A 25,067-nucleotide genomic window follows, 5' to 3' on the forward strand; every position below is an offset into this window, starting at 1 on the left:
ACCCTGTTCCTCCTGGTTCTGGTTCTAAAGGTCCTGATCTTCTTTGCCCTGATCTTTCTGGGTACCCTAGACTTTTGTTTTTGTTTCCTCGTCCTCTTAGAACTTTTCCTCTCACTCTGGTTGCCTGTGTCTCTGAACTCAGCTACTTGGACACTCCTGGCCAAGGTCATGATATTCTTCTTTTTCATGGTCCTTGCCTTTGTCAAGATTCTGTGTCCATTGCCCCGAACCTCTTGGTTCAGTTCCTTATAGTTTAGGTTCTCCTGGGCCTAGCTCTGGAACTGACCCGTCTGCCTTCCTAGTCTTGGTCTCCTTAGTTCTGGTGATTCTGGTTCTTCTTCACCAATGGTGCTCGTTAGTAACATTGCCTTTTGACCATCTTGTTTTCCCCAGTCTTGGCCCTTCTAGTGCTGCTCCTTTCTGTCCTCTTGCTCCTGTTCACCTTGTATTTGTTCCTCTCACTTTCAACCTCCTAGCTCTCGTACTGCAGATCAAAGTCCAACATTTGTCTTGTGATCTGGCCCTCTTAGTCTTTGTCCTCCTGGTTTAGGCTGTCCTGGTTCTCCTGGATCTGTTCCTTATCCAGTTAGTCTTACTGGTACTACAGCAATTCTCTTGATCCAAGTTCTCCTCGTATGGGTTGTAGGAGGCTGGTCTGGTTTGTAGTGGGTACCAATGGTACGTACACCTTATACCAGGTCCAGTTATCCCTTATTAGTGAAATGTAGTCAGTGTCTAGAAGCCAGGCTGTCTAAGGGTAGCTGTAGCTGAGCAGCCAAGGCTTATCTAGGAGACATGCAAAGCTCATGCAATACCACTGTAGTCACACATTACTTACACACATGAAAGAAAATACTCAATGTTGCAAAATAAAGGTACTTTATTTTGGTGACACAAATGCCAAAAATACCTTAGAGACTATACTCCCGTAGGAGGTAAGTAATATACATAGTATATACACTAGAATTCAAAATTAGCTGTAAAAACAGTGCAAATAGTGAAAATCACAATAGTTAGAAATGGGCCTGGGGGAACACAAAACATATACTAAAATTGTGGAATGTGAAAGTCAGTTTCCCACCTAGGCAAGTGTAGTATGTGGAGAGGGGCGCTGGGAGTGTAAGAAAACACCAAAGGTAAGTAATAGAACCCACCCCAGAGCGCAGGAAAGCAGGAGTAAATCACAGTAAGTTTCCTAGAACACACAAGATCACCTGATAGAAGATTATGCAAAAACAAGAAGAGACTACAAGACACAGACAATGGATTCCCGGACCTGAAGACCTGTGAAAGTAGGGGACAAAGAAGCACTGAAGAGAACAGGAGCCCCTGTTAACCCCGATGAAGTTGCAAAAGAAGAACCATCGGTGAAGATGAACAGTCAGTACTGCACCCAAGAAGATGGATGCGGGTTCCTGGTTGATGCAGATGAGATCCCACAGTGGATGGATGATTGCAGTCTGGTCTGCGTCGCTGGATTCCACCAACAAGCCTTGGCACACACAAAGCACACAGTGAGAGGAAAATGGCGCTGCCCAGGGCCAGGAGGGAGCTGGTAGCCTCTACCCAGGAGAAGGAGACAGGGAGCTCTCAGCAACTCAGAGAGCCCTCAGAAAACCAGACAGCCTGCACAGGAGCCCCGCAGCACGGGACAAACAAGGTGCAAATGGAGGTCCACGCAGCACTACACAAATGGATCCCACTCCGCTGGAGAACCACTCAGGAAGCTGTGCGTCGCAGGAAGGAGTGCTGGGGGCAGGAGCTCTGCTGTGCAAGAAGAACTTTGTGGAAGGTCGCATACAAGCCCTGGCAACTGCAAAACACATGGTGCACGGGGTACTGTCTTGCGTGGAAAGGCAAGCTCTTACCTCCACCAAAGTTGGACAGCTGGACCTTAGGACCATCAGGACCACTTCAGTCCACCACCTGTGTTGCTGGATCCACACACTTCATCAGGAGAGGGGACCCACACCACCGGTCATCGCTGCAGAGTGACACATTCACTTCAAGCGAGATTCCTTTGTTCTTCTGGTGTAGGCTAAAAACTGGCTAACCTCTGAGGATGCATGACCTGGAAAAAAGTGTTGCAGTTGCTGGCAGTAGCTGAAGATACAATGTTGTAGAAGTTGTCTTGTCTTCTTTGTTGCAGTTTGTAGACTTCCTGGAGGGTCCTGATGCAGTTTCGTCAAGTGAAGGTGAAGTAAAGGGTGCAGAGGATTCCTGCAGGAGTCTTGCAATCAGAATCTGAGGAAACACTCAGAGGGGAGACCCTAAATAGCCCTTAAAGGGTAATTGGTCAGCTATATAGATAAGCACCTATCAGCACCTGGTGCTAATTGTGATTGTTTTGCGACCGCTTTTGCGGTCACAAAACAATCATAAATGGGACTGAGACTCATAATTAGGAAGAAAACACCCCTTCCTAATTGCGACTCGCAAACCCTTTTGCGATTCGGTAAATAGATTACCGAATCGGAAAAATTGATCTGTACATCCTAAATTGCAATTTGCACATCGAAAACGTCCGATTCGCCATTTGCTACCTTCAAAATGCTTCATACATGTGGCCCCAGATTTCAATAACTGAGACAGCACTTCCAAGGACAGAAATGAGGGCTCAGGAGCGTACAGACACAGCCTTGCCTACTTAAAACACTGCTTAGCGTGTTAAAATCAAAATTACCATTCCCAAGATACATTGTGCCATTGACTAAATGTCACAGTGGCTGAATAACCACTCATAACCTGGGACCAATTAGCATCAATTGCATCTGTTGGCGGTATTACTGCCGCTTTATCAACGACCACCAGGGTTGTAATGAGGGCCATTATGTACTATTTTGCCAGCCGCTGGGTAAGTAGTAGAGATTAAGTACTATTTGGGCAGCGGCCTTGTATGTAGCCACTTTCATTGTAATAGTGTGTGGTAAAAGCAATATGTCATTGTTTTAGCTATAAATCATCCAGTCTAAAGATTGTGGTGAAACGTCTGGTTAAGGCACCAGTTTATTTGCAGTCCATATGCCTGCTTTCCTATGAAATTTATGAACTATTTCCTTAGAAGTAAATGGTTTTTAATATCAAAATGCCTCATAATTATTAAATATTAAATATACTCATATGCCTAGATCTCTAGATTTCTAGATCCCCACCCTACTATCCTAATTTTCAGAGCTACACCTGCGGCCTCATTCATATGACCTCTTTTGGTTCATAATGTCCTCCTCTATTCTCTTTTCCCACACACTTGAAAAATTATTTGGAAGATAACTTTGGTAGGTTTTGGACATCAATCAAAGCATTGAAAGAGTGTGGCCTGGCCCATTGTTTGACAAGGTTTTTATATTACTCAATAATGGTTAATGGTCTAAACTACAATAATGCAGCTGGTTACCATATTCATGTTTGTACTTCAAACCATTACAAGTTTTTAAATTTTTAATTTTCCGTAACTTGGTATAATGATGGTATAACTAGAGCAAAGTGTGAATAATTTCTCTAATGGGACTTTTTAAAAGAAAGACAAAGATGCTTTTAAGTTATACAGAAACCTTGGGGTGTGTGTTGGTAACACCAGCACAATGTTCTACTAACGTGCATCATACTATTCACAGTGTTGAACATGATTTGTACAAAAATCAATTTGAAGGCATTCTACCTTGTTTTTGCAATTTGGTTTTAGGTAGGACATTTACTAACAGAACCCTGGAAAATGTTTAAGTGAAGAATCGCTAAACGTTTCTCATTCCCCTCATCTATGTCATCCCTTCGTAGTCCAAAGTGTCTTGGTGATATAGTAGTTAATAACCTACCACTGGTATGATTTACTGGTTGTGCGTTAAAATTCTAGCAGGCCAGATTCAACCCAATCAGCTCTTCATCTTTCTGGGATTGATAAATTCATTATCATTAAATTTGTACTTATAAAAGTAAAATGGTAAACTGTGTATTTCAGGGCCATATAAAAGCGAGGTTTCAGTGCTTTGAAAATCGTAATTTTTTCCTTTTTTCCCAACAAAAGTATGATTTTCTATTAGACCTTTGAAACAATTGGATGCACTCAATTGAATTGTTCACTTCAGTCAACTTCCTGCAGAGTTTGTATTGGGGTTATTAAACCACTTGCACTAGTTACATTTTGCTGGATGATGGATAGCTTTATAGAATGTTGAGTAGAGCTGTGGAGTACCTGCAAAATGCTTATTAATGAAAGGCATCTGATATTTGTTTGCCATTTATAGTTCTGGATGCTGAAGAGCATGAGGTCTCTCACATATTTTCTGATTTAAAAATATTTTCTGCTATGGAAAAACATGCACGAAAGTTTAATGAGAACCCACTGGTTTGAAATAGCCTGCTAATGTCATGTAGTGGCTGACTAAACTAATTATTTTCTAGGTGTTTGTCAACTACACTACAGCATTTAGATCGATACTTCTAAAAGACATGCAACTAAAATGCAGATGCCATTGTTTATGCTCCCTAAATGGTAAACTACCAGAAAACTGCCGATCAAACAATATTTGCAGAAATCAAATGTATACTTACAGGTTGACAAGAAGAAAGCATTTTGCCATGAATGCCAACATGATTGCAGCAGCACCTAGAAGATAAAAACAATGTTATGCTTTATAGTGCAGGGAATAAAATACATAATTTGTCTATTTTATGAATCCATTGCTTACATTTTATTTAGTGCTCCATCTATAACCTAGGAAACCAATCAAATTTAAAAATGACCCTCCATGTGACAGCATCCTTTGTGTTTACTCAAATGAGCTTGCACAGGAATATTCATTGGCAGAACCAGAATAGTTAAGCTGTGAATAAAAAAATCCAAAAGCACTGTGAAATAATATAATCGTAGGTCACACAATCTGCACCAACAGAGATTTCAAATTTTAGAGCATAATCTTCATAATAGATATTCAACAAATAAAAGAAATCTCCTTGTACAAACAAAGAGACTTAATTGATTGACAGGTTTAATGCCTTCCACATTAAAGCATAAATGAGCAGCAAGAGTTTACTTGCAGATTGCCAAGAGCATGGACTGAAAAATGAGAGAGTTATCTTTATCACAGCATTTGAAAACAATAATTTATTGCTCTATTGTTATTGTGTTTATTTCCCATGCATGAAGTATTAAATCTTTTCACACTTTTCTCTGTAATCATTGCTTTTAGTGCCTCCTGAAGAAATACCTGCTGTGTAAAGCTGTTGATCAGCATAATGAATGCACATATACACAATTTGCTTAAGGAAATTAATGAATTACTTTATGAGAATGTAGAATATTTAGTTTGATTCATCTTTGAATGTGTCATTGAACTGTACACACCAGTCTGCCAAAAGATTTTATCTGTGTATACTATTTAAACATCCATATGTCAATTGCTCACCAGCTACACTGCTAGTGATTTTAAAGGTAAAATGTTTTAAAGAGATAGACTCTCGCTAGATTAATATGTCTTTTTAACCAGTGGATGCATTTTCCTCATATATAAATATTCTAAAGGTCTTTCTAACATTTTGTTGGCCCTGGACCTTTTTCCAGGGTCTCCCTCAGATTTTTGGCTTCTGTTGCTGAAGCCATTTGTGTTGGCAATAGGACTCTGTGTACTTTTTCCCTGCTAACCAGTGGTAAAGTGCTTATCCTCGCTCCCTAAAACATGGTACAATTAACAACTACCTGATTGGTACACTTAATTTACTTATAAGTCTCTAGTAAATGGCACTACGTGAGCCCACGGCCTGTAAACTAAATGCTACTAGTGGGCTGCAGCAGTCATTGTTGCCACAAACTAATGTAACCTTTTTAAAAATGTCTCCGGCCTGCTGCTGCAGCCTGTAGTGCAGTTTTAAATTGTCATTTTGACCTGGCAAAATAAACATTTTCAATAAATGGTAGGAAGCACACCTGCACTTATAAAAAGTTACATTGAATGCTCCTAGACGAAATAATTCCATGCAGACTCGGCACCTGCTATGCCGCAAGCACAGGAAAATTCCAAAACTAACTAAACTTTCTTCAAAAGTATTCCCAAAGTTTATACGGAAGCAACATGATTCCAGTCTTCAAATGCAAATTTGAATAAAAGACTAAGGTCACGGTCGCGGTTGGACCGCCGCCAAAGTCCAGATGCCACGGTCCAACCACCGACATGGCAGTCCCGGCAGTTGTAATCCGTCAGGGCAGCGCTGCCCTGGGGATTATGAGTCCCCATCAGCCAGCCTGTCCATGGCGGTAAACACCGCCATGGAAAGACTGGCATAATGGTGGACTCAAGCAGCAGTGTAGGGGCCCCCATGCACAGACCCATTGTGCATTCCACTGCCTGAATTACGGGCAGTGGAATGTGCAGCAGGTGCTGCTTCACCCGCTTCACTGCCACAATGTTAAGGCCCTGTTCCCCTCTGAGCTGGTGGGCGGAAACACTGTTTCCACACGCTGGCCCAGCAGGGAAACCATAAAAGGGCCGGCGGTTTTCCGCTGCCCACCAATGTCATAATGAGGGCTTAAATACTTTGGATTACAGATTTCCATATTTGTTAACTGTACTGTACTGTGATGTCAGTTAGTTATAAAATAAACGTTTTGCCAGATCTAAATCTTCCTTTTTAATTCATATGCACTGTTGTAAGGCCTATTACTCCCATCTCTACCCTCTAACAATGGGGTATGTTATTACATTTATTAAGTGATAACTTTCGTTTGGGAGCAAATGGAGATATGGGGGTCATTACGAGTTTGACGGATGGTTTTCACCATCCACCGAACGTCCGACGGGGAGGTTGCTGCCACACATGCTACCTCCCCACCGGCCCCATTAAGAGTTTCCCGCTTGGCTGGTGGGCAGAAACCTCGGCTCCACCTGCCAGCATAGCTTGAAACAGGCTACAGCATTGTTGCAGGCTCATAATCAAGCCAGCCGCCATGCTGTAGCCCGCAGGTTGCATGAGCATCCTCACAATGTTCACAGTCTACAAAGCAGACAGTGACCATTGCGATGGTGCTGGGTGAGGGGGCGCTGCAAGCCACAGGCCAGGTTCTTGGGCAGTGTAGGGGCCCCCTGCACCTGTTCTCCTCCAGCCTTTTCATGGCGGTGTTATCGCCATAAAAAGGCTGGCAGAGAACGAAGGCTGGCAGAGAAAGTGCTGCTTGCACCTCTGCATTGGTGGATTATGTTCTCTGCCATCCCAAGACCACCAGGATCCAAGATCCTGGCGGAGCTGGCAGTTCCCTGGCAGTCCGACCGCCAGGGTTTAAATGTGGCGGTTGGACCGCCGCATTGGCGGCAGTCCAGACCGACCACCCCGAGTTTGTCAGGCTGTAGACCGCCACACTCGTAATAAGCCCCATAATGTTTGCATTCAAATGAATTGTAATTTAAAATCCTCTGTAATGGTAAAGTCGTATTTTAAATCACAATTTTACCACTTTTAGAAATTTTGCATTTTCCTGTCTTAACCATTTGTGCTTTCTGCCAGTGTCCTCAGTCACATGAAAATGAACGGACTCTGCTATTCTATTGGGGTTTGTGTATTCCTTCCACACAGTGACAAAAGAGGCACTCGGTGTGGGCAGGATGGGCCATCCTTCCAGAGTGGCTGGGCAATGGAACTGTTCCCTGACCCACTTACACTTCAAATGACTTACCTCCAGCACATACAAATAAAACTGACACTAGTCTTTTGACACCCCAGACTTTTTGGAGCCTTAACAGGGGGAGGGAATAACTTTTCAGGACCACATGTGGGGGCAGTTTAGGTAATTCCCCCACCCAAAACCTGACACCAGGTACAAATATTATCCTTCCTGAGCCAGTCGTCATTTCACTCCTCAACCTGTGGACATTACAACAGAAGGACTACATTGTTCCTAAGATGACTGCCATGCTACTTGAGGCCTGCCTTGTTCCCCAGAGGGCTGCCCTGCTGCAACTAGAGAAATGTTCTGCTGCTTGAATACTGCCTTGACCGCCAGAGGGCTGCCCTAATGCTTGAGGACTGGCCTGATCTCTGAGAAGAAAGACTGACCCTTGTTCCTTCAGCCCAGGCAACCTGATTGAGTCCATGGGTCGGTTGGTTGAATTCCTGTCTAAGGTATAAAGACACTATAAGCTCCAGAGGTCTTCCTGTAACTGTCCAGATAACCTGCTGCACTAGACCTGCCTGGACCTGCCTCAGCCCTGCTGGCCTCTGCTGGAGTGAGTTCCTAATCCCCAAGCAGTATCTCCCCAGATCCTGGATCCATGGCTGGCATCAGTCAAGCATCTCCTGTGAAAGAAGGTGCAACCCTGACGTTTTGGGCTCTTTGCAACTGGCCTGTTTACACCGAGCCTCCGACGACCACCAACGTGCAGGTCTGGTGAACCCAACTGTTCACACTACAGCAACCGCCAACAAGGATATTGACCACCAATGTGAAGCTCCAGGAACAACTGTTCATGATGCCAGGTGGGCTCTTCTCGCTACAGTGACAACCATCTATGATTCTCTTTCCACTCTTCCTGATGTTTCCTCTGAGAACCGAACTGTTTGCTCTGAACTTTAAGAAGGCAACTTTTTTCTCAGACCTAGCATGATCAGATCACATTAAGTGGCCTTATGTGCTTTTATGTGTAATAGAAACCCACAGTTTTGAAAGTGAATATCTCCGCTTCTGCTGATTGGATTTTTGTCATTCTGGTATCATTTTGTCTATTAAAATGTACTTTATTTTCTAAATTGGCTTGGTTTTTTTCTTGTGTTGTGTTTTTGCATTATTACTGTTCGTGGGATGGGTAAATACTTTACGCATTGCCTCTAAGTTAAGTCTGAATGCTTTGTGCCAACTACCAGAGGGTTAACCACAAGTTAATTTGGTAACGTTTGTGGTCCACCTTGACATGGATTGTGGTTTATGCCTGCAAGAATCTTCTATCCCCTAAACTAATAACACAATTTCTTACATATTTCTAATCCGATTGTTGGAAATGGCCATCTCTACAGGGTAACCCCCAAACGTTTTGCCTTCCTCGTCTTACTTTTTGCTGGATTTTTGCTTGTTGGCCTTGGGACTCTGTGCACTTTACCACTACTAACCAGTTCTGTAGTGCTATAGTGCTTGTGTTCTTTCCTAAAACATGATTTGATTGGCCTATACATGATTAGCATATTTATTTTACATGTAAGTTCCTTGAAGAGTGGTATACCATATACCCAGGGCCTGTAAATTAAATTCAACCAGTGGCCTTATTGCAGTTATTATGTAACCCACTTAAGTAGCACCTTAAAAAATGTCTCAGGCCTGCCAATGCAGCCTAAAGGCAGTGTTGAACTGCCATGTCGACTTGTCATTTAAAACCCCTTGACATGCCTAAAACTTCCCGTAGGGCATGGTGCTGTGTATTTAAAAGGTAGGACAAGTACTTTTTAATTTTACATGTCCCAGTAGTGAAAAGCTCTCAAATTTGTTTTCTCACTACTCAGAGGCGTACCCCTCTCATAAGGTAACATTGGAGATTCCATATTCAAATTAAGACATTGTAATTCCTAATCCAGAGGTGGTAGATTCATCATGTTTGTTACTTATGAACTTGTAATGATAAACCCTCTTTAATGGTAAAGTTGGATTTATTATCACAAGTTTGAAAATGCCACTTTTAAAAAGTTGGCATTTTCCTGCCCTTAGCACTCTGTGCTTGTAACCTGCCTTAGGTCACATGACTGGGTGTAACTGACAGTTGGGACACTGTGAATTCACCCCAGACAGTCACACAATAGGGATTAGCAGAGCCCGAATGGGCTATTAACTGACGATGGGGGGTGGAGCTAAACAGAGCCTCACTTGGAACTGAATAGGCTGAACTCTGTCACCACACAATAGGCTTAACAACCCTGTATTTTCAGTGCAGCCAGCTAGGAGCCAGGGGAGGCGGGAAATTCTTGTACTTCAGAGAACCTCTCTGGAAACTTCACCCAATTTCTGGGAGCAGGGCGCCAGAGTATAAAAATAGGTCTCTCAGACCTGCTCCTAGGTTCACTACTGGACCTGTGTAAGGACTCCCAGAGGACTGCCTGCTGCTGTGACTTTCTATGCACTCTGCCAGATGGCTGCTGTACCTGGAAAGACTGCTTTGTTGTCTGGAGCCTGTTTAGAACTTTCAGAGACCAGCCCTACTGTAGGAACATGCCTCACCACCTGCTCCCAGGACTTCCATAGTGGCTGCAAGGGCTAGTTTTGCTGGTCTCCTGTTCTGAGCCACAAGGAAATAACAGGCTGCCACCATCTTAGACCTGCACCTGGATCCAGCCTGAGTGAGTCTTGAACTCCCAAAAGGACCCCATCCATTCCTGGACCCTTGGTTATGGTGCTAAATGTGCCCAGGTGGCAATTTTCTAAAACTGTGGACTTGCTATTTTGAACCTTAAACTTTTAAAATTCAGAACTCTTGATGTATTAATTGGATTTTGATGGTTTTGGTGTCAAATCATTTCTTATATTTTACTCTATTTGTATAAATTAGTTTGGGATTTCTATTGTTTTTTTGTTTTCCTTGTGTTGATGTTTGTGTACAGCATAAATATTTAACACATTGCCTCTAAGTTTAGCTTGACTGCTTTTTGTGCCATTGTGCAAGGTCCTCATGCCAGCTCTCCCCATTTGCTGTGTGCACTCGCCCTAGCTGTCTGGTTATTCCTCATTTTATTTGTTGTCCCTCATTTTTTTCACTGGTACTATTGTTTTCACTAATTGTTCCTCATTTTTTCACTTTTGCTATCGTTTTCCCAAGTTTTTATAGCTTGCTTTACATTGCTGTAATCGTTGTTGCATTTTCTATACTTAGCCTTTTCTGCTGTAACACTTGTATCTGACCCTTTATCCCTGTTTCTCCTGCTATTTAATATTTATCTTTGTATCTCTTTAGCCCTACTGTACTCTCTGTTTTTAAATTTCTGTTTTCACCTGTTTTGTTTTTTTTCTCTGTTTTCGGCTGTCTCCACCACTATCCCCACTGCTGCTCGCGCTTCCTGTTGTTTCTCACCTGCTTCCCGCCTCTCAGCACCCTTCCCTCCTCCTGCAATCTCATTGAGCAGTTCCCTGTGCCAGCTCTCCTCTTTTGCTGCTTTTGCTTGCCCTAGCTGCCTTGTTATTCCTCATTTTTTTGTTGTTCCTCATTTTTTTCACTGGTACTATTGTTTTCACTAATTGTTCCTCATTTTTTCACTTTTGCTATCGTTTTCCCAAGTTTTTATAGCTTGCTTTACATTGCTGTAATCGTTGTTGCATTTTCTATACTTAGCCTTTTCTGCTGTAACACTTGTATCTGACCCTTTATCCCTGTTTCTCCTGCTATTTAATATTTATCTTTGTATCTCTTTAGCCCTACTGTACTCTCTGTTTTTAAATTTCTGTTTTCACCTGTTTTGTTTTTTTTCTCTGTTTTCGGCTGTCTCCACCACTATCCCCACTGCTGCTCGCGCTTCCTGTTGTTTCTCACCTGCTTCCCGCCTCTCAGCACCCTTCCCTCCTCCTGCAATCTCATTGAGCAGTTCCCTGTGCCAGCTCTCCTCTTTTGCTGCTTTTGCTTGCCCTAGCTGCCTTGTTATTCCTCATTTTTTTGTTGTTCCTCATTTTTTGCTGTTGCTATTGTTTTCACTCATTGTTTCTCATTTTCTCAATGCTGTTATAATTTTCAATGGTTTTCATAGCTTGCTTTACATTTTTGTTATTGTCGTTGCATTCGCTGTACTTAGCCTTTTCTGCTGTAACATTTGTATCCTTGCTTGTAACTTTGTATCCAACCATTTAACTCTGTATCTAGTCCTTTATCCCTGTTTCTCCTGCTATTTAGCCTTTAACTTTATATCTCTTTAGTCCCACTTTACTCTCTGTTTTTAAATTACTGTTTTCATCTCTTTGGTCAGTTTCTTCTCTGTTTTCTGCTTTCTGCTGCACTCCGCACGCCACTCTTCCTGCCATTTGCTGTCCGCCTCCCAAGACATACTTAATGGAGGCCGCAGTAAGCCCTTCCGTTCTAGTCTGTCCCTGGACCACGACCAGCACCAGGAACCCTGGTTCCCCCACCACTCAAACCTATGCCACATCCGAGCTCTGTGCCTTGGAACCCACAATGACTACTGCTGCCACAACTTGCTGTGATCACAGTAGGACCGTTTGCCTGCTGGCACTGCCTCTTAACCTGGATCACCAGAGCACCCTCTTGCACATCAACCTGACCACGATCACCCCAGAACACCTTCACTGCCTCAAGCTCAAAGCACAATCCCTCTGCAAGCATGCCACTGAGATCTGGGATACCATCTCCTCCATAACCCCTGATGTCAGCTCCCTCTCCGGGACACAGCTCAACCCCTCATCTATTCCCAACACCGCCTCAGCAACTCTAGACAGCTACAAGATAATACACCAAGACCGCAACAACAAACACAAAAGTCGAATCTCCATCATCCAAAAGGAAGCCTTACATTGCACCACCATCTCAAACGATGCCACCCCAATCATATAGCACCTTAACTTTCAGCTCCACAACAATGGCAAAACTACCATCAGAGTCATGCTCACCTACAGACCCCCAGGACCTTGCACCAGCTTATTTGATGCCAGCCTTGATTTCATCATACCGCTTGCCATTGACTCCAAGCACTAAATGTTCCTTGGAGACCTCAATTTCCACCTTGATGGCCCTGACGACACCAACACTGCCAAGCTCCTCGAAAGGATGAACACCCTTGGCCTCATTCAACTAGTCAGCAAACTGACGCTCATCTCAAGACACACACTCAACCCCATCTTCACAGGAGTGATAGAGTCAAGTACAGCCACGTCAGCAAATTCACCTGGACAGACCATGCCATTGTCTATTACACCATCACAGGTCCCCCCAGCACCCTTCACCAAAGCACAAAGAGAGTATTAGAGAGCCAATGGACAAACACTCTCAACTCCTCCCACTCGGTCACCTCAACCAACCTAGAACAAGCTGTCAAGAACTTCTCTGCCAGGATCACCGACTGCGCTGACAGAGTCACCCTCATCAAGCCCTCAAGACCCAAGAGACCCTCCAAACAGGCCACCTAGTATACCACAGAACTAATAACTCCAAAATACAGCTACAAGCAACTGGAAAGAAGATGGCTCACCAGCAAGAATACCAAGGACCGAGCATCCTACACAACATTGCTCAATCAATACCACCAACTCTTAAAAAGGACGCAATGAGTGCCCTTGTTAATCACATTGAGGCCAGTGCCAACAACAACAAAGAAATATTCAGCATCGTCGGAGAGTTCTCCAACTCACCAGCCTCTGAAAAAATCATCACCCTCTCCCAGGAACTCTGCAATTCCCTGGCAGACTTCTTCCACAACAATTCGAGCCCCAACCTACTGTCACCGACATCCTCAGCCTCATCGCTCCCACTGAGGCAAACCCTGACCACCTGTTAACCACTTGGGACCAGCTCACTACTCAAAACATCATAGCCATCATGAACTCTGTACACATAGGAACACCGACTGACTCCTGCACCTGCCACATCCTCAGTAGCGGAAGACAGACGATCAGCAACAAACTCAGCACCATCCTCAATGCATCCATCACCATTGCCACCTTCCTCAATGAATGGAAACACGCTGAACATCTATAAAAGGGTACCCTATAAGTAATGATAAAGGAGCAGGACAGGGATAAACAGCAACAAAAGAAATAGAAAACACACCTCCACAAATAGTTCCACAATGCAGAATCTCTATATCTGATAAGTATCACAAATCAAGCCAAAGTCATAAAAATATAATCATACAAAGGGATACAGAAAAATGTATAAATCATTTTATTTGCCTATATAAATCAATACACTTGATACCAAACATACATATAAACATAAATTGGTCTCTGAGGCCTGGGAATGGACAAAGTTAAAAAACACCATTCACTAAAGTTCAAGCACACTCATTAAAAACAGAGAAAAGATACAGTGGGACCATTCTGAAAAAGAGAGAAAATTACCTAATAATTAAAAAAAATCTATTCAGGAGAGAACTTCTCTTATGAACTATTAGTTTAATTAACATTTTTTTTAAACAATTTCATAGAGTCCAATATCCATATCACATATCAGAAAATTCATATGCAGAGAAATAAGGTCCAATCCACAGTGTTGCCCCAGGTGTAGTGCCAACACGCGTTTCAGTGCCAAGGGTCCAGGAATGGATGGGAGCCTTTTGGGAGTTCAAGACTCACTCAGTCTGGGTCCACTTGGCCTGATTTACAAAGGTAAACATAGATGTTTGGTCTAAGTTTAGACCAAAAGTCTAAATTTACGACGTTTCGGTAATCAAAATGGAATGTACGAGTAGTATATTTACGTTCGCACTCAGGGTGGCATCTCCGCAGAATCTCCACCCCAAGTGCAGAGATTCCACTCCTGGTGTGGAGTGTACTCTCTGTATCTAGAGTATATTACAGATCCTACAGATCATATGGGAAACTGTGTACTCACAAACAAATGTCAACCACACATGTAAAGGATCCAGGAATGGATTCTAATTCAGAGGCAGAAGATTAGGAAACTCTGCCTGCAGATTAAATTGGAGAATAAATAGAGGAAGAGATGCAACCTGATATCCCTGGGAAAATGTGGTGGAATCTGAAATTCTCCTCTGAAGATTTCTCTTGATACTTAATTGAAAACATTATTAGGATAGTGCAAATGAGCTCCTGTTTTGGGCCTTCCACTACCCCAGAATGTTTAGAAAGTTATTTTGCAGGAGTGGAGGGATCCAGGTCAGATTAAAGTTCCCAGATCCTTTTCCAGGCTCTGTCCAATTGATGATGTGGAGAAGAATCTACTAGAGTTGGTTTTAGTTGAATTCTTGGTGGCCAATCTGATGGGGAGGAAATCACTGGTGGAAAGATTTCCGTAAAGGATGTGACAAATAATACGACTTACTCTGCACTGACGAATTCTGATGCTGGTGCTCAGGGTATACCACTCAGTCCTAGATTTCTAGTTTTAAAGACATTTTTCAAAGACAGTGTTAAAAGCAAGTCTTTGTTGCCTATAGGAGCAATGGAATGACAAGCAGAATTTTGTCAAACATGTCTTTCAATTTTGTGAGAGCCTCTGCATTGGCTGAAGGAACAACAATTGAAGATGGAAGGAATTTTTATCTAAGTAACTGGCATACAACTACAGCACAGAAGTATAGGACCATTTGTTTCTCCTTTGAGGGGTAGAATTGTTTGGAGCAAAGCCTGAGAAAAATACTAATTGTCATGATCATCAAGCAGGATCCTCAAGCATGGTAAAGATCAAGTAGGTCTTCATTTTGATAATAATTATCCAAGAAACCACAAGCACAAGTTAGGAGACCGAAAGGGGAGATCTTGAAAAGTTAGTTTGACAATAGGGGGAATGATTCTGCGTTCAGTAAGATGCAAATAGGCCACAAATGATTAAAAGTGGCCAGTTGGAGGCTTCATATGACACTGCAGAGCAACCTTGGGACAATGCACCTCAGGTACTTGGTTCTGAAGATTGTCAGAGATGGATATCAAATGGAGGTTTCTGCTTTGCCTCCTGAGACAAGGATAATTCATAAACCTTTCCCCTCTAACCCAATCAAGACTGAAGCAGTGGGAGCAGATATTTATTTGTTGATAGTAAAGAAAGCTACCAGAGCAGTACATCACTTGGAACGAGTGAAAGATATATAGTCAACCATTGCATTGGTCCCAAAGATAACTGGAGGCTACAGACTTGTAATACATTTACAAAATGCCATCCAAAGTGTTCCAAGGGTATTCACACAAATGATGGCACAATTGCTTCCCATTATGTATCTTCAAGATCCTATCTGAACAATCAGCTTTTTCATGCTCTGACAAAGAAGGAAGCTTGAAGCTTTTGAGTTCTGTCCAGAAGTGTAAAACTTGACATTGGTTTATCATCAATTATCCAAAATGCAAGCTGATTCCTTCTCAGCATAGAGTCTTTATAGGACATCTCGAATTTGAGGTTAGATCTGAGAATGCTGTTTTTACATATCGACAGGGAGGAGTTATTGAGGAGGAATCTCTCTACCTTGCAATCCCAATTTCAGACTCCAGTGTATTGCAGCCGAAAGTGCTAGGACAACTACCATTCTGTGTTTCTGGTGCCATAGGCATGGCTTAATTTTTATCCTGTGCTGTTACATCAGTGTAAGTGGGTCATTAGGAGTTTGGCGGACAGAAACATCTGTCTGCCAAACTCCAGACAAGGAGAGCGCTGCGGTGCTGGCAGTCTCCCCACCGGCCCCATTACAACTTTCCCACTGAAAGCTGCGGCAGCATTGTTCCCGGGTCAGCACCCTTGACATGAGGTGGGTTAATCTAAAAAGTAATGACTGTGTTGAGGACAAGTAGGATTAAGGATAATTAAGACTGCCAGGAAGTAACCATGGCATTCCCCACAAATGGATAATATTCCACAGCCCACAGCAGCAAATTCTCCCACCACCCCTATTGTTCATAGATCCTATGCCATTTTAACAATGAGCCAGCCGAAAATGATTCATTCATGAGGAATGTATATGTGTGGTTTGGATCAGTGTTGATAAATGAAACATGTTATTCTCCAGACAAGGAGAGCGCTGCGGTGCTGGCAGTCTCCCCATCGGCCCCATTACAACTTTCCCACTGAAAGCTGCGACAGCATTGTTCCCGGGTCAGCACCCTTGACATGACGTGGGTTAATCTGAAAAGTAATGACTGTGATGAGGACAAGTAGGATTAAGGATAATGAAGACTGCCAGGAAGTAACCATGGCATTCCCCACAAATGGATAATATTCCACAGCCCACGGCAGCAAATTCTCACACCACCCCTATTGTTCATAGATCCTATGCCATTTTAACAATGAGCCAGCCGAAAATGATTCATTCATGAGGAATGTATATGTGTGGTTTGGATCAGTGTTGATAAATGAAACATGTTATTCTCCAGACAAGGAGAGTGCTGCGGTGCTGGCAGTCTCCCCACCAGCCCCATTACAACTTTCCCACTGAAAGCTGCGGCAGCATTGTTCCCGGGTCAGCTCCCTTGACATGAGGTGGGTTAATCTCAAAAGTAATAACTGTGATGATGGCAGTAGGATTAATGATAATGAAGACTGCCAGGAAGTAACCAGGGCATTCCCCACAAATGGATAATATTCCACAGCCCACGGCAGCAAATTCTCCCACCACCCCTATTGTTCATAGATCCTATGCCATTTTAACAATGAGCCAGCCGAAAATGATTCATTCATGAAGAATGTATATGTGTGGTTTGGATCAGTTTTGATAAATGAAATATGTTATTCTTAGTAAAGGTCATAAACCTACAGCTACAGAACATGTTACAGGAATACACAGATTTATGTCCATGGAGGGCATGAAATGAGATGAAGGAAGTTTGAACCGCCTGTAGTGTATGTGAACTTGAAAGGCGAAGACTGTCTGTTAAGTGAAATAAGAAGAACTGGCTTTGAGGAGTTATTTTTTCTAATTGGAAACATTTGTTAAGAAAGACCCAGGAAAGGGGATGGTCTGGACTGTGAATAGTTATGATTGTAATTGCTAGGAAAGTGTGAAAAAGGTACAGTGGTGAACAAAGGGTTCTGCTCTATTTGGAATCTGGATCATAGTTTTTAATTCTTTAGATATACATTTGCTTTGCAATTTTGTTTCGGAAACATTTGACTAGGTTATATTTAGGCACATATTACAAGAAGTATATTTATAATTAAACAGAAATGAAACATGTGTTGCAAATAACTGATGTTTGTATCTTTTTAAACTTTAAAGGCCATATGAAGAATGTGAGGTGAGAACTCTGCAAAAAACTGCCTACACCCATAAAGCCTAATGAGGAAAGCTTGTAGGAAGTGAAACTCACCATCTTGGTCAAGTATTAAAGATTTGTAAATTAATTTGACTTACCTTTGATTGTGATGCTGCAGACAAAATTAGGTCCTCACACCTTGGGATGGCTGGCACAGGCTGTATTTCTAAGTAAGTTTGACCATGTATCAATGTCCCATGGTACATGGCACTAGAACACTGCATAACATATACAGTTAAATTCAATATGTTCTGCCCATATGTAGTAAACGGTTTCACTACTCTCAGTGAGTACCTTTCACCCTTATGAGCCATTTCTTCTGATACTTCCCTGCTTTAGGAATGCTCACCTGAAAGATATAGCATTCTCTGTTTTCATTCCACAGATTTGAAATGAGTAGGATCTTGCTCTTCTCCAGATAGAAAGTCAATGTGGGGGTCATTAAGAGTTTGGCGGTCAGAAACATCCGACCGCCAAACTCAGGGCAAGTAGAACGCCACAGTGCTGGCGGTCTCAGCACTGGGCCCATTACAATGTTCCCACTGGGCTTACAGGTGAGAACCAAGGTTTCTGCCCATCAGCCCAGTGGAAAAGGTGCAACAGCAGTGTTCCTGACCCATAAATGAGCTGGAGGCAATTCTGCTACACGCAGGGTGCACCAGCACCCTTGAAATGCGTTCTGTCTGCACAGCAGGCAGTGCATATTTCAAGGGTGCTGGGCAAGGGGACCCCTGTACTCCCATGCCATCACCATGGGCAGAGCGGGGGCCTAGCTGTAGCCACCTGCACTTGGTCCCTGCCAGCCTTTTCATGGTGGTCAGACTGCCATGAAAAGGCTGGCAGAGAACAAGGTTGTAATCAGCAGGGAGTTGCTGACATCAGCGCCACCCTGGCTGATCACAACCAATACCGCCATCATTCTGTCAGGATCAGAGATTCTGGAGGAGATGGTGGTTCCCTGGCTGTCAGACTGTCAGGGTTGTAATGTGACAGCCGGACTGCCACAGCTGCGGCGGTCTGACCACCACCATGAGTCTGGCGGTCTTGAGACCACCAGACTCGTAATCAGGCCCTTTGTCTTCTGCAAAACATTGATCTCTTTTACTAGTAGGGTCAATGTAGTCTAGTTTCTTTAGGTAAAGCAAAACTCTCACTTGGGATTTCTTAAATTGTTGGACAAATATATATACATATATATATATATATATATATATATATATATATATATATATATATATATATTCAAGAAACAGTCAGTGTCCTTCGCCACCAGCACAGCAGACCGAGACGAGGTCGTGACCCCCCGTATCAAAATAATCAATCCAGACAGGCGAATCATCACTTCTCGCCAAGGACATCAATGATGACTCTCAGTCACAAAATCATTGCTGAAGCAAGAATGTGTAATGGCCATCCGGTGAACTCAACGCATTTCGGAAACAAAGTGTCTTGATGCATATCAGTTCAGTAGTTAAGAGGAAACCAAATTTGTATATCTAGGGACGCGAAGGATTCACTACCCCTAACTATCTCATGCTGAGATCTGATTGGCTGATAAAACTTCAACAACAGAAGCTGTTGAAGTGTTGTCAGCCATCTTGGGACTCGGCTACAGCCGAGTCCCAAAAAAAACAAAAGGGGCCAGGGAACGAAGACCGTGACCCCTTAGCTCTGGTGCTGGGGTCCCACAGGGACCATGCCTGGGCAAAAAACATTTTTGTTGTTGATTTTAAAAGGGGAGGCGCAGTGCATCCACAAATCCACTCGTAAAATCACAAAATAACTAACCAAGCTTCGTTAGTCTAATGCCCTTGGGTGGGCCAAGTCTTGGGGGCATTTAAAAAAAAAATCTGGGAAGGGGGCTCCTGGCCCCCTCCCGCTGCCCCAGGGCCCACCAAGACCCCAGGCTCTTTTACTTTATGTGGGGGGCCTCTGGCCACCCGCTGCCCTGGGACCAAAACCTCCCCAGTGCATTATTGTAATATGTGGGAGGGGCCTTCTGGCCCCCTCCTACTGCCCCAGGGACGACCACCTCCCCTGGGCGAACTTGTAATTAAAGCGGGGAGCCCTGTGGCCACCCCCGCTGCCTCGGGGACCACACCTCCTGGGTGCTTTTTTTTAGTGCGGGGGGCCTGTGGCCCTCCCACTGCCCTGGGGACCACCACCTCCCAGGGCATTATTGTAACGTGTGAGATAGGGAGGCCTCCTGGCCCACTCCCGCTGCCCTGGAGACCACCACCTCCCCGGGGTGATCTTGAAATTAAAGCGGGAGGGGCCGCGTGCCCCCCTCACCCCAGGGACCAACCCGGATGGGCAAATGTTTTATGAGATGTCATCAGTGATGTCACTGACCATGTCATGAGTGATGTAATATGTGAGTCATAAGCAGTACATTACGGGAGCGCCAGTTATAGTTAGCTGAGGTACCTATAACTGCTGAATTTCTACGGTATTGTATGAGTAAATTCAGAACCTAACTATAACGTCCATGTAACCTTTGTTTCTTTCAGTGAATAAATACATATATACAGTATATATATAAATATATCATTGTTAAAGATAGACACAAACCTCAAAAGGGACAGGAGAATGTATGAATTTGATTTCAATAGGCACCACTAAATGCTTAATCAAACTATTAAAGCGATTTACCATGCTTCCAGCTTTGTTTTAAAGTGAAACCTTACAATCAAGTCTAAGGAGTAAAGAAGAGAAATAGGAAACAATCCCAATGATTTTCATTTTTTAAAACTCATGTTTTGTAACAGTTTATTTAAGAAAAATAGTGAATTGCAGATTAGTGTGGAGTGTGAAGTGTGATGTTGATCATTCCAATTTATAAAATTATATGGCAAGCCAGGCCTTTTGAGCTGGCACTGGCGTTAGAGGCTGTGCACTGCAAGGCATGGAAGTGTTAGCAGGTTAAGACAAAAGCAGGAACCTTAGATTTCTTGCAGATCCATCATGAAGGGGCAATGCTAAAGGGGGGGAGGTCACTAAATATTTGATTTGCTAATAACTGGCACAGTTTCACAAATCTGTATGCAGACAGTTTGCATGTTTACTCTTGATACTTTGAGTTTCATGCAAATCTGTTATGGGGGTCACAGTTAAAAGGGCCGACAAATAAGTGTTTATTTGATGATAACACAGGCACAGTTTAATAGCTCGTTAAGCCAGTTCCAAGATTTCAGGTTTAATTGAGAGCTGATAAGAAGGTTCATAGTCAAAAGGGGAGATCAAAAATATTTGATTTGCTTATAACTTTGGTGCCATTTCACCGATCTCTATGCAATTATGTGGTATTTATTCAACAATGATGCATGTGGACGGCTAACAATGATGTACATGAATTAATGGAAAAAACTAAAACAGATAAATCACATTAGCAGAAACTAAATTATATAAAACCAATTTTAAGGAGAGACAATTTTAAGCAAATGCAAAGACTTGAGAATTAAAGGACACATGTTAAAGAAAAAATATTTTTATGAAACATTCAACATTACATTAACCTTGGTGGCAATTAGGGACATTGATGGGTTCTCGGATTCATGGATGGTTGATATTTATAGATGATGAGGGGTTTTCAAACATCAGGGTATTGATATTGTATTGCCCAATGATGATGTGCACAACAATAAGACATTTCTATACACGAACAATACATTTTCATACACAAACAAAGTTGTATCACCACTGTTAGATGTCCCCAGGATGAACTCTCTGTCAACCCCAATACATAGGTACGTGTCAGGCAGGCTCTGAGACCCAGGCCTTAAGGGTAATGACTAACAGTTCACAAGTGGGGTAATAATTAGCTGGCAGCCAAACGCACAAATGAGAAAATTTACATCAGATTCCACAGATAGACAGCAACACTACAATACCCCCCGGAGATTGGCCACAATAAAGCACACATGACCAGAGGGATGCATGTATTTCCAAAAATACCATAGAGTTAGATGCCACATGTAGTTAGGTACACTTGGCCAATCATGATACAGCACACACAGCACACGCAGTGAACACGTGCCCCTCTGGCCATACATCTGGACGCATACTTACTGGCCCACATTGTATCCATGTCAGGTCGAGGGCCACCTGTATTCCCTATCTGGAATTGTATCTATGACTCTGTGACTACTGTTCTCATTTTTATGGTTTTATTGCACCCAGAGAAATGTATAAAACTTGCTGCAATTCGATGTACGAGAGACAGTCCACAGACCCCGGTTCTGTAACTGCTCTCCTGGCTGTAATGTTTAATTAAAGGAACTGTTTCCTGTTTTGCCAGACACCCCTTGTCTTTTGCTTTTTAAGGTATATTCCCATTCCAGCAACAAGGGATAGTTTCAGCGTACAAAGGGGTTCTTAGGGTTCAAGGATGGGTGGACGATAGGGGCAGTAAGGGCATTTGAAATCAGGAATGAGTAGAGTTTATGGTGGTGAGGGGTATTTAAGTTTCACCGATAAGTGACGTTTAGGGGTGGGAGGGGTTTTTAGGGTTCAGGGATGAATCTAGTGTAGGAGTTTGAGGTTTTTTTAGGGTTCACAATTTAGGGGTGATGGAGGGATTAAGGAGTCAATGATAGGCAGAGGTTCTGCTCAGAAAGACGTTTAGGGTTCAGGAATGGGTAGAGTTTATGAGTAACAAGGGGTTTTAATGTTTTTCCAATGGATGGGCTTAAGCATCAAAAGGAGTTTTTAGAGTTCAGGAATGGGTAGAGTTTGGAGGGTAGTCAGTGCTTTTAGGGTTCAGGAATGTGTTGAAATATAGGGGTAAAAATGGCTTTTAGGGTCCAGGGTTACGTGGAGTTTAGGGCTTCAGGGACTGGTGGAGCTTAGGACTTTTCAGGGTTTTTTAGAGTGAGGGATGATCAGAGGTTGGGGTAGAAAGGGTTTTATGGTTAGGGATGGGGATGGGTGGAGTTTAAGGGCCAGATGTGTGAGTAGTGTAAGTGTGGTAAGGAATTGTTGGGGGGGCAAGGATGGATAGTGTTCAGGGGTTGGGATGGGGTCAGGGATGCATAATATTTAGGGTTGGCGAGGAATCAAAAATGACAAGCATACATAGTAATTGTTTGACAATATAAAATACGTAAACCTGAAGTAACGCCCCTAAAGTAAAGCAGTGAAAAAAATACCTCCAACCAAAAATGTTTATGAAAGTAAGACCTGCAACGATTGCATTTACAACTTGAAAAATAGGCATTCAAAGCTAACTTTGAAAAAAAAAGCATTCTATGGATTTGTTTCTATGAAAAGTAATTTCCATTAAACAAAATATATGAAGTAGTTTCACAGTGATAGTATTCCACAAAATATGTTTTCTATGGAATCACATACAACCATTTAACACAAGCTTAGCTGAAAGGCATTGTAGGGCTGGCCAGGTCCCAAGGCAAAGACATAATTTGTAATTGGAAGGGCAGCTGCTTTCAAATAGTTGAAGTGGACTGGTACTGCATCATGATGTAGTGTTCTGTAAAGAGGTATGTCTTCAGCTCTCTCCTAAGTCAGAACAGGCTTGGGACAGTCCTGATGGGTACAGAGATGTTGTTTTAGATTCAGGGTGAATAGTTGGAAAGGGCCTATCGCCTTGTTTTTTCTTATTTGCAATTCTTCCTCTCCAGTCTGATCTTGTCCTTGCTGTGAGTGTGTGGAGAGCCCCCAGAGTTGTTGAGCTTGACATCCAGATAGACAGGGGTCCCTGTTATACCTATTATGTAAATGATACAGCTGGTTTTGAAGATGTTGTGGACTTGCAATGTCAGCCAGTATAGTTGTGGGAGTGGTGTGGTCCAATTATGTCAGGCCCTTGATCAGGCATGCTGCTGCTTGTGGGTTGACCTTAATTGGGACTGTTTGGAATGCAGAATGTTGTGGAGTAGAGCATTGCCTGATCTGCATTATATTTGACACTTTTCACTGTCTTCTGACATGTTGAGTTTCAGGCAGATCTGTCAAGAGGTCATGCTTAAAGAAGGAGGTGGCAAAATTGTTTTTTTTAGCAGAAAAAGTTGCCATACTTTGACAAACCTTCACAAAATTCATCAGATTTCTGCTGGTTTTCCTAGTTAGACCCAGTAGTAAAAAATACAAAGGGCCTGATTTAAGAACAGTGGCGCTGCATCCACAGCAGGACTACGTTTCTTATGCCCCTTAGCGCCCCCATAACACCACCATGTGTGCATTGTATTTAAGATATGGCGCACCATGGCAGTAGTTAGGGAACTAGCATCAACATGTTTACGCAAGATTGGAGCTTTGCAGGATTAGGATCAAAGTAGCTGCACAATATGACACAGTGGAATCTCTTAGATTCCACTAGGCTATTTTTTAATTCCCCCTAATGGGGGAATGTCCCCCTTAGATACATTATGCCTGGCTCAGGCATAATGTGGCACAAGGAGTTACAAAGTGATGCAATACATGCATTGCACCACATTCTAAATATGGTGTGCAATTTTAGCCTCGTTGGGCCACATTAGCATAATAAAATGATGCTAATGTGGTGCCATGAAGCGCTAGGCCCTCTTAAATCTGGGTCAAAGTTTCATGTTGATCTGACAGAGGGGGGTAAAGAATGGAGGGGGGAGGGGCAGAATAAAGCTTTGAGTTGCACCAGTAAGGTAGTTGAGCTGGGATTCCAGAATTGTGTTTATCTTGCATACTTTGTGTACAGCCTGCAGTTGGCTGCATTACAGGTTGGTTGCCTGTTGTGCATTAGTGAAAGCTACATGCACAAATTGGTTTCCACAGGGCCTGTCATGTGTTCAGGCCCCACAGTCAGACACCTCTGCACACAGTTAGAAACCATGCAGAATGAAGTGCATCATGCAACATGACACAGAGACATTAATTCACCACTATGCCACCAGCACAAGCACTACATATATGTCCTCATAAACACAAGTGAAACACTTTTAACATTCATCTAAAAAAAATACACTTGCTATAAAGATAGGGTTAGCTCTTAGTTAACATTTACAAAATTATCTTTAAAAACACAGTTAAAGAGCAGTTATGGATCCAAAAAAGAAGAAGCTAAACCCCCCCTAAAAATTTCCAGTTATAGTTAGCTCCATCATCTATAGCTCACACAACACCATGCAGACCATAATTCATACAACAAATGCAATATCTGTGACCTCAGAACAGCTTTATTATTAAATAAGATGATGTCAGA

The 25,067-nt window shown here is 42.8% G+C and overlaps 1 protein-coding gene across 1 annotated transcript in view; it reads right to left on the reverse strand.

Moving 5' to 3' along the window:
* Window positions 1–25,067, reverse strand: part of LOC138260314 (galectin-3-like) — a 202,780-nt gene that overhangs the window by 168,407 nt on the left and 9,306 nt on the right. Inside the window, exon 2 of the mRNA XM_069208694.1 lies at window positions 4,549–4,603. Within this exon, the coding sequence (XP_069064795.1) occupies window positions 4,549–4,589 (41 nt within the window). The 5' untranslated portion in view covers window positions 4,590–4,603. The remainder of the gene's footprint in view (window positions 1–4,548; window positions 4,604–25,067) is intronic.

Source organism: Pleurodeles waltl, chromosome 9 (assembly GCF_031143425.1).
Source record: "Pleurodeles waltl isolate 20211129_DDA chromosome 9, aPleWal1.hap1.20221129, whole genome shotgun sequence".
Lineage (NCBI taxonomy): Eukaryota > Metazoa > Chordata > Amphibia > Caudata > Salamandridae > Pleurodeles > Pleurodeles waltl.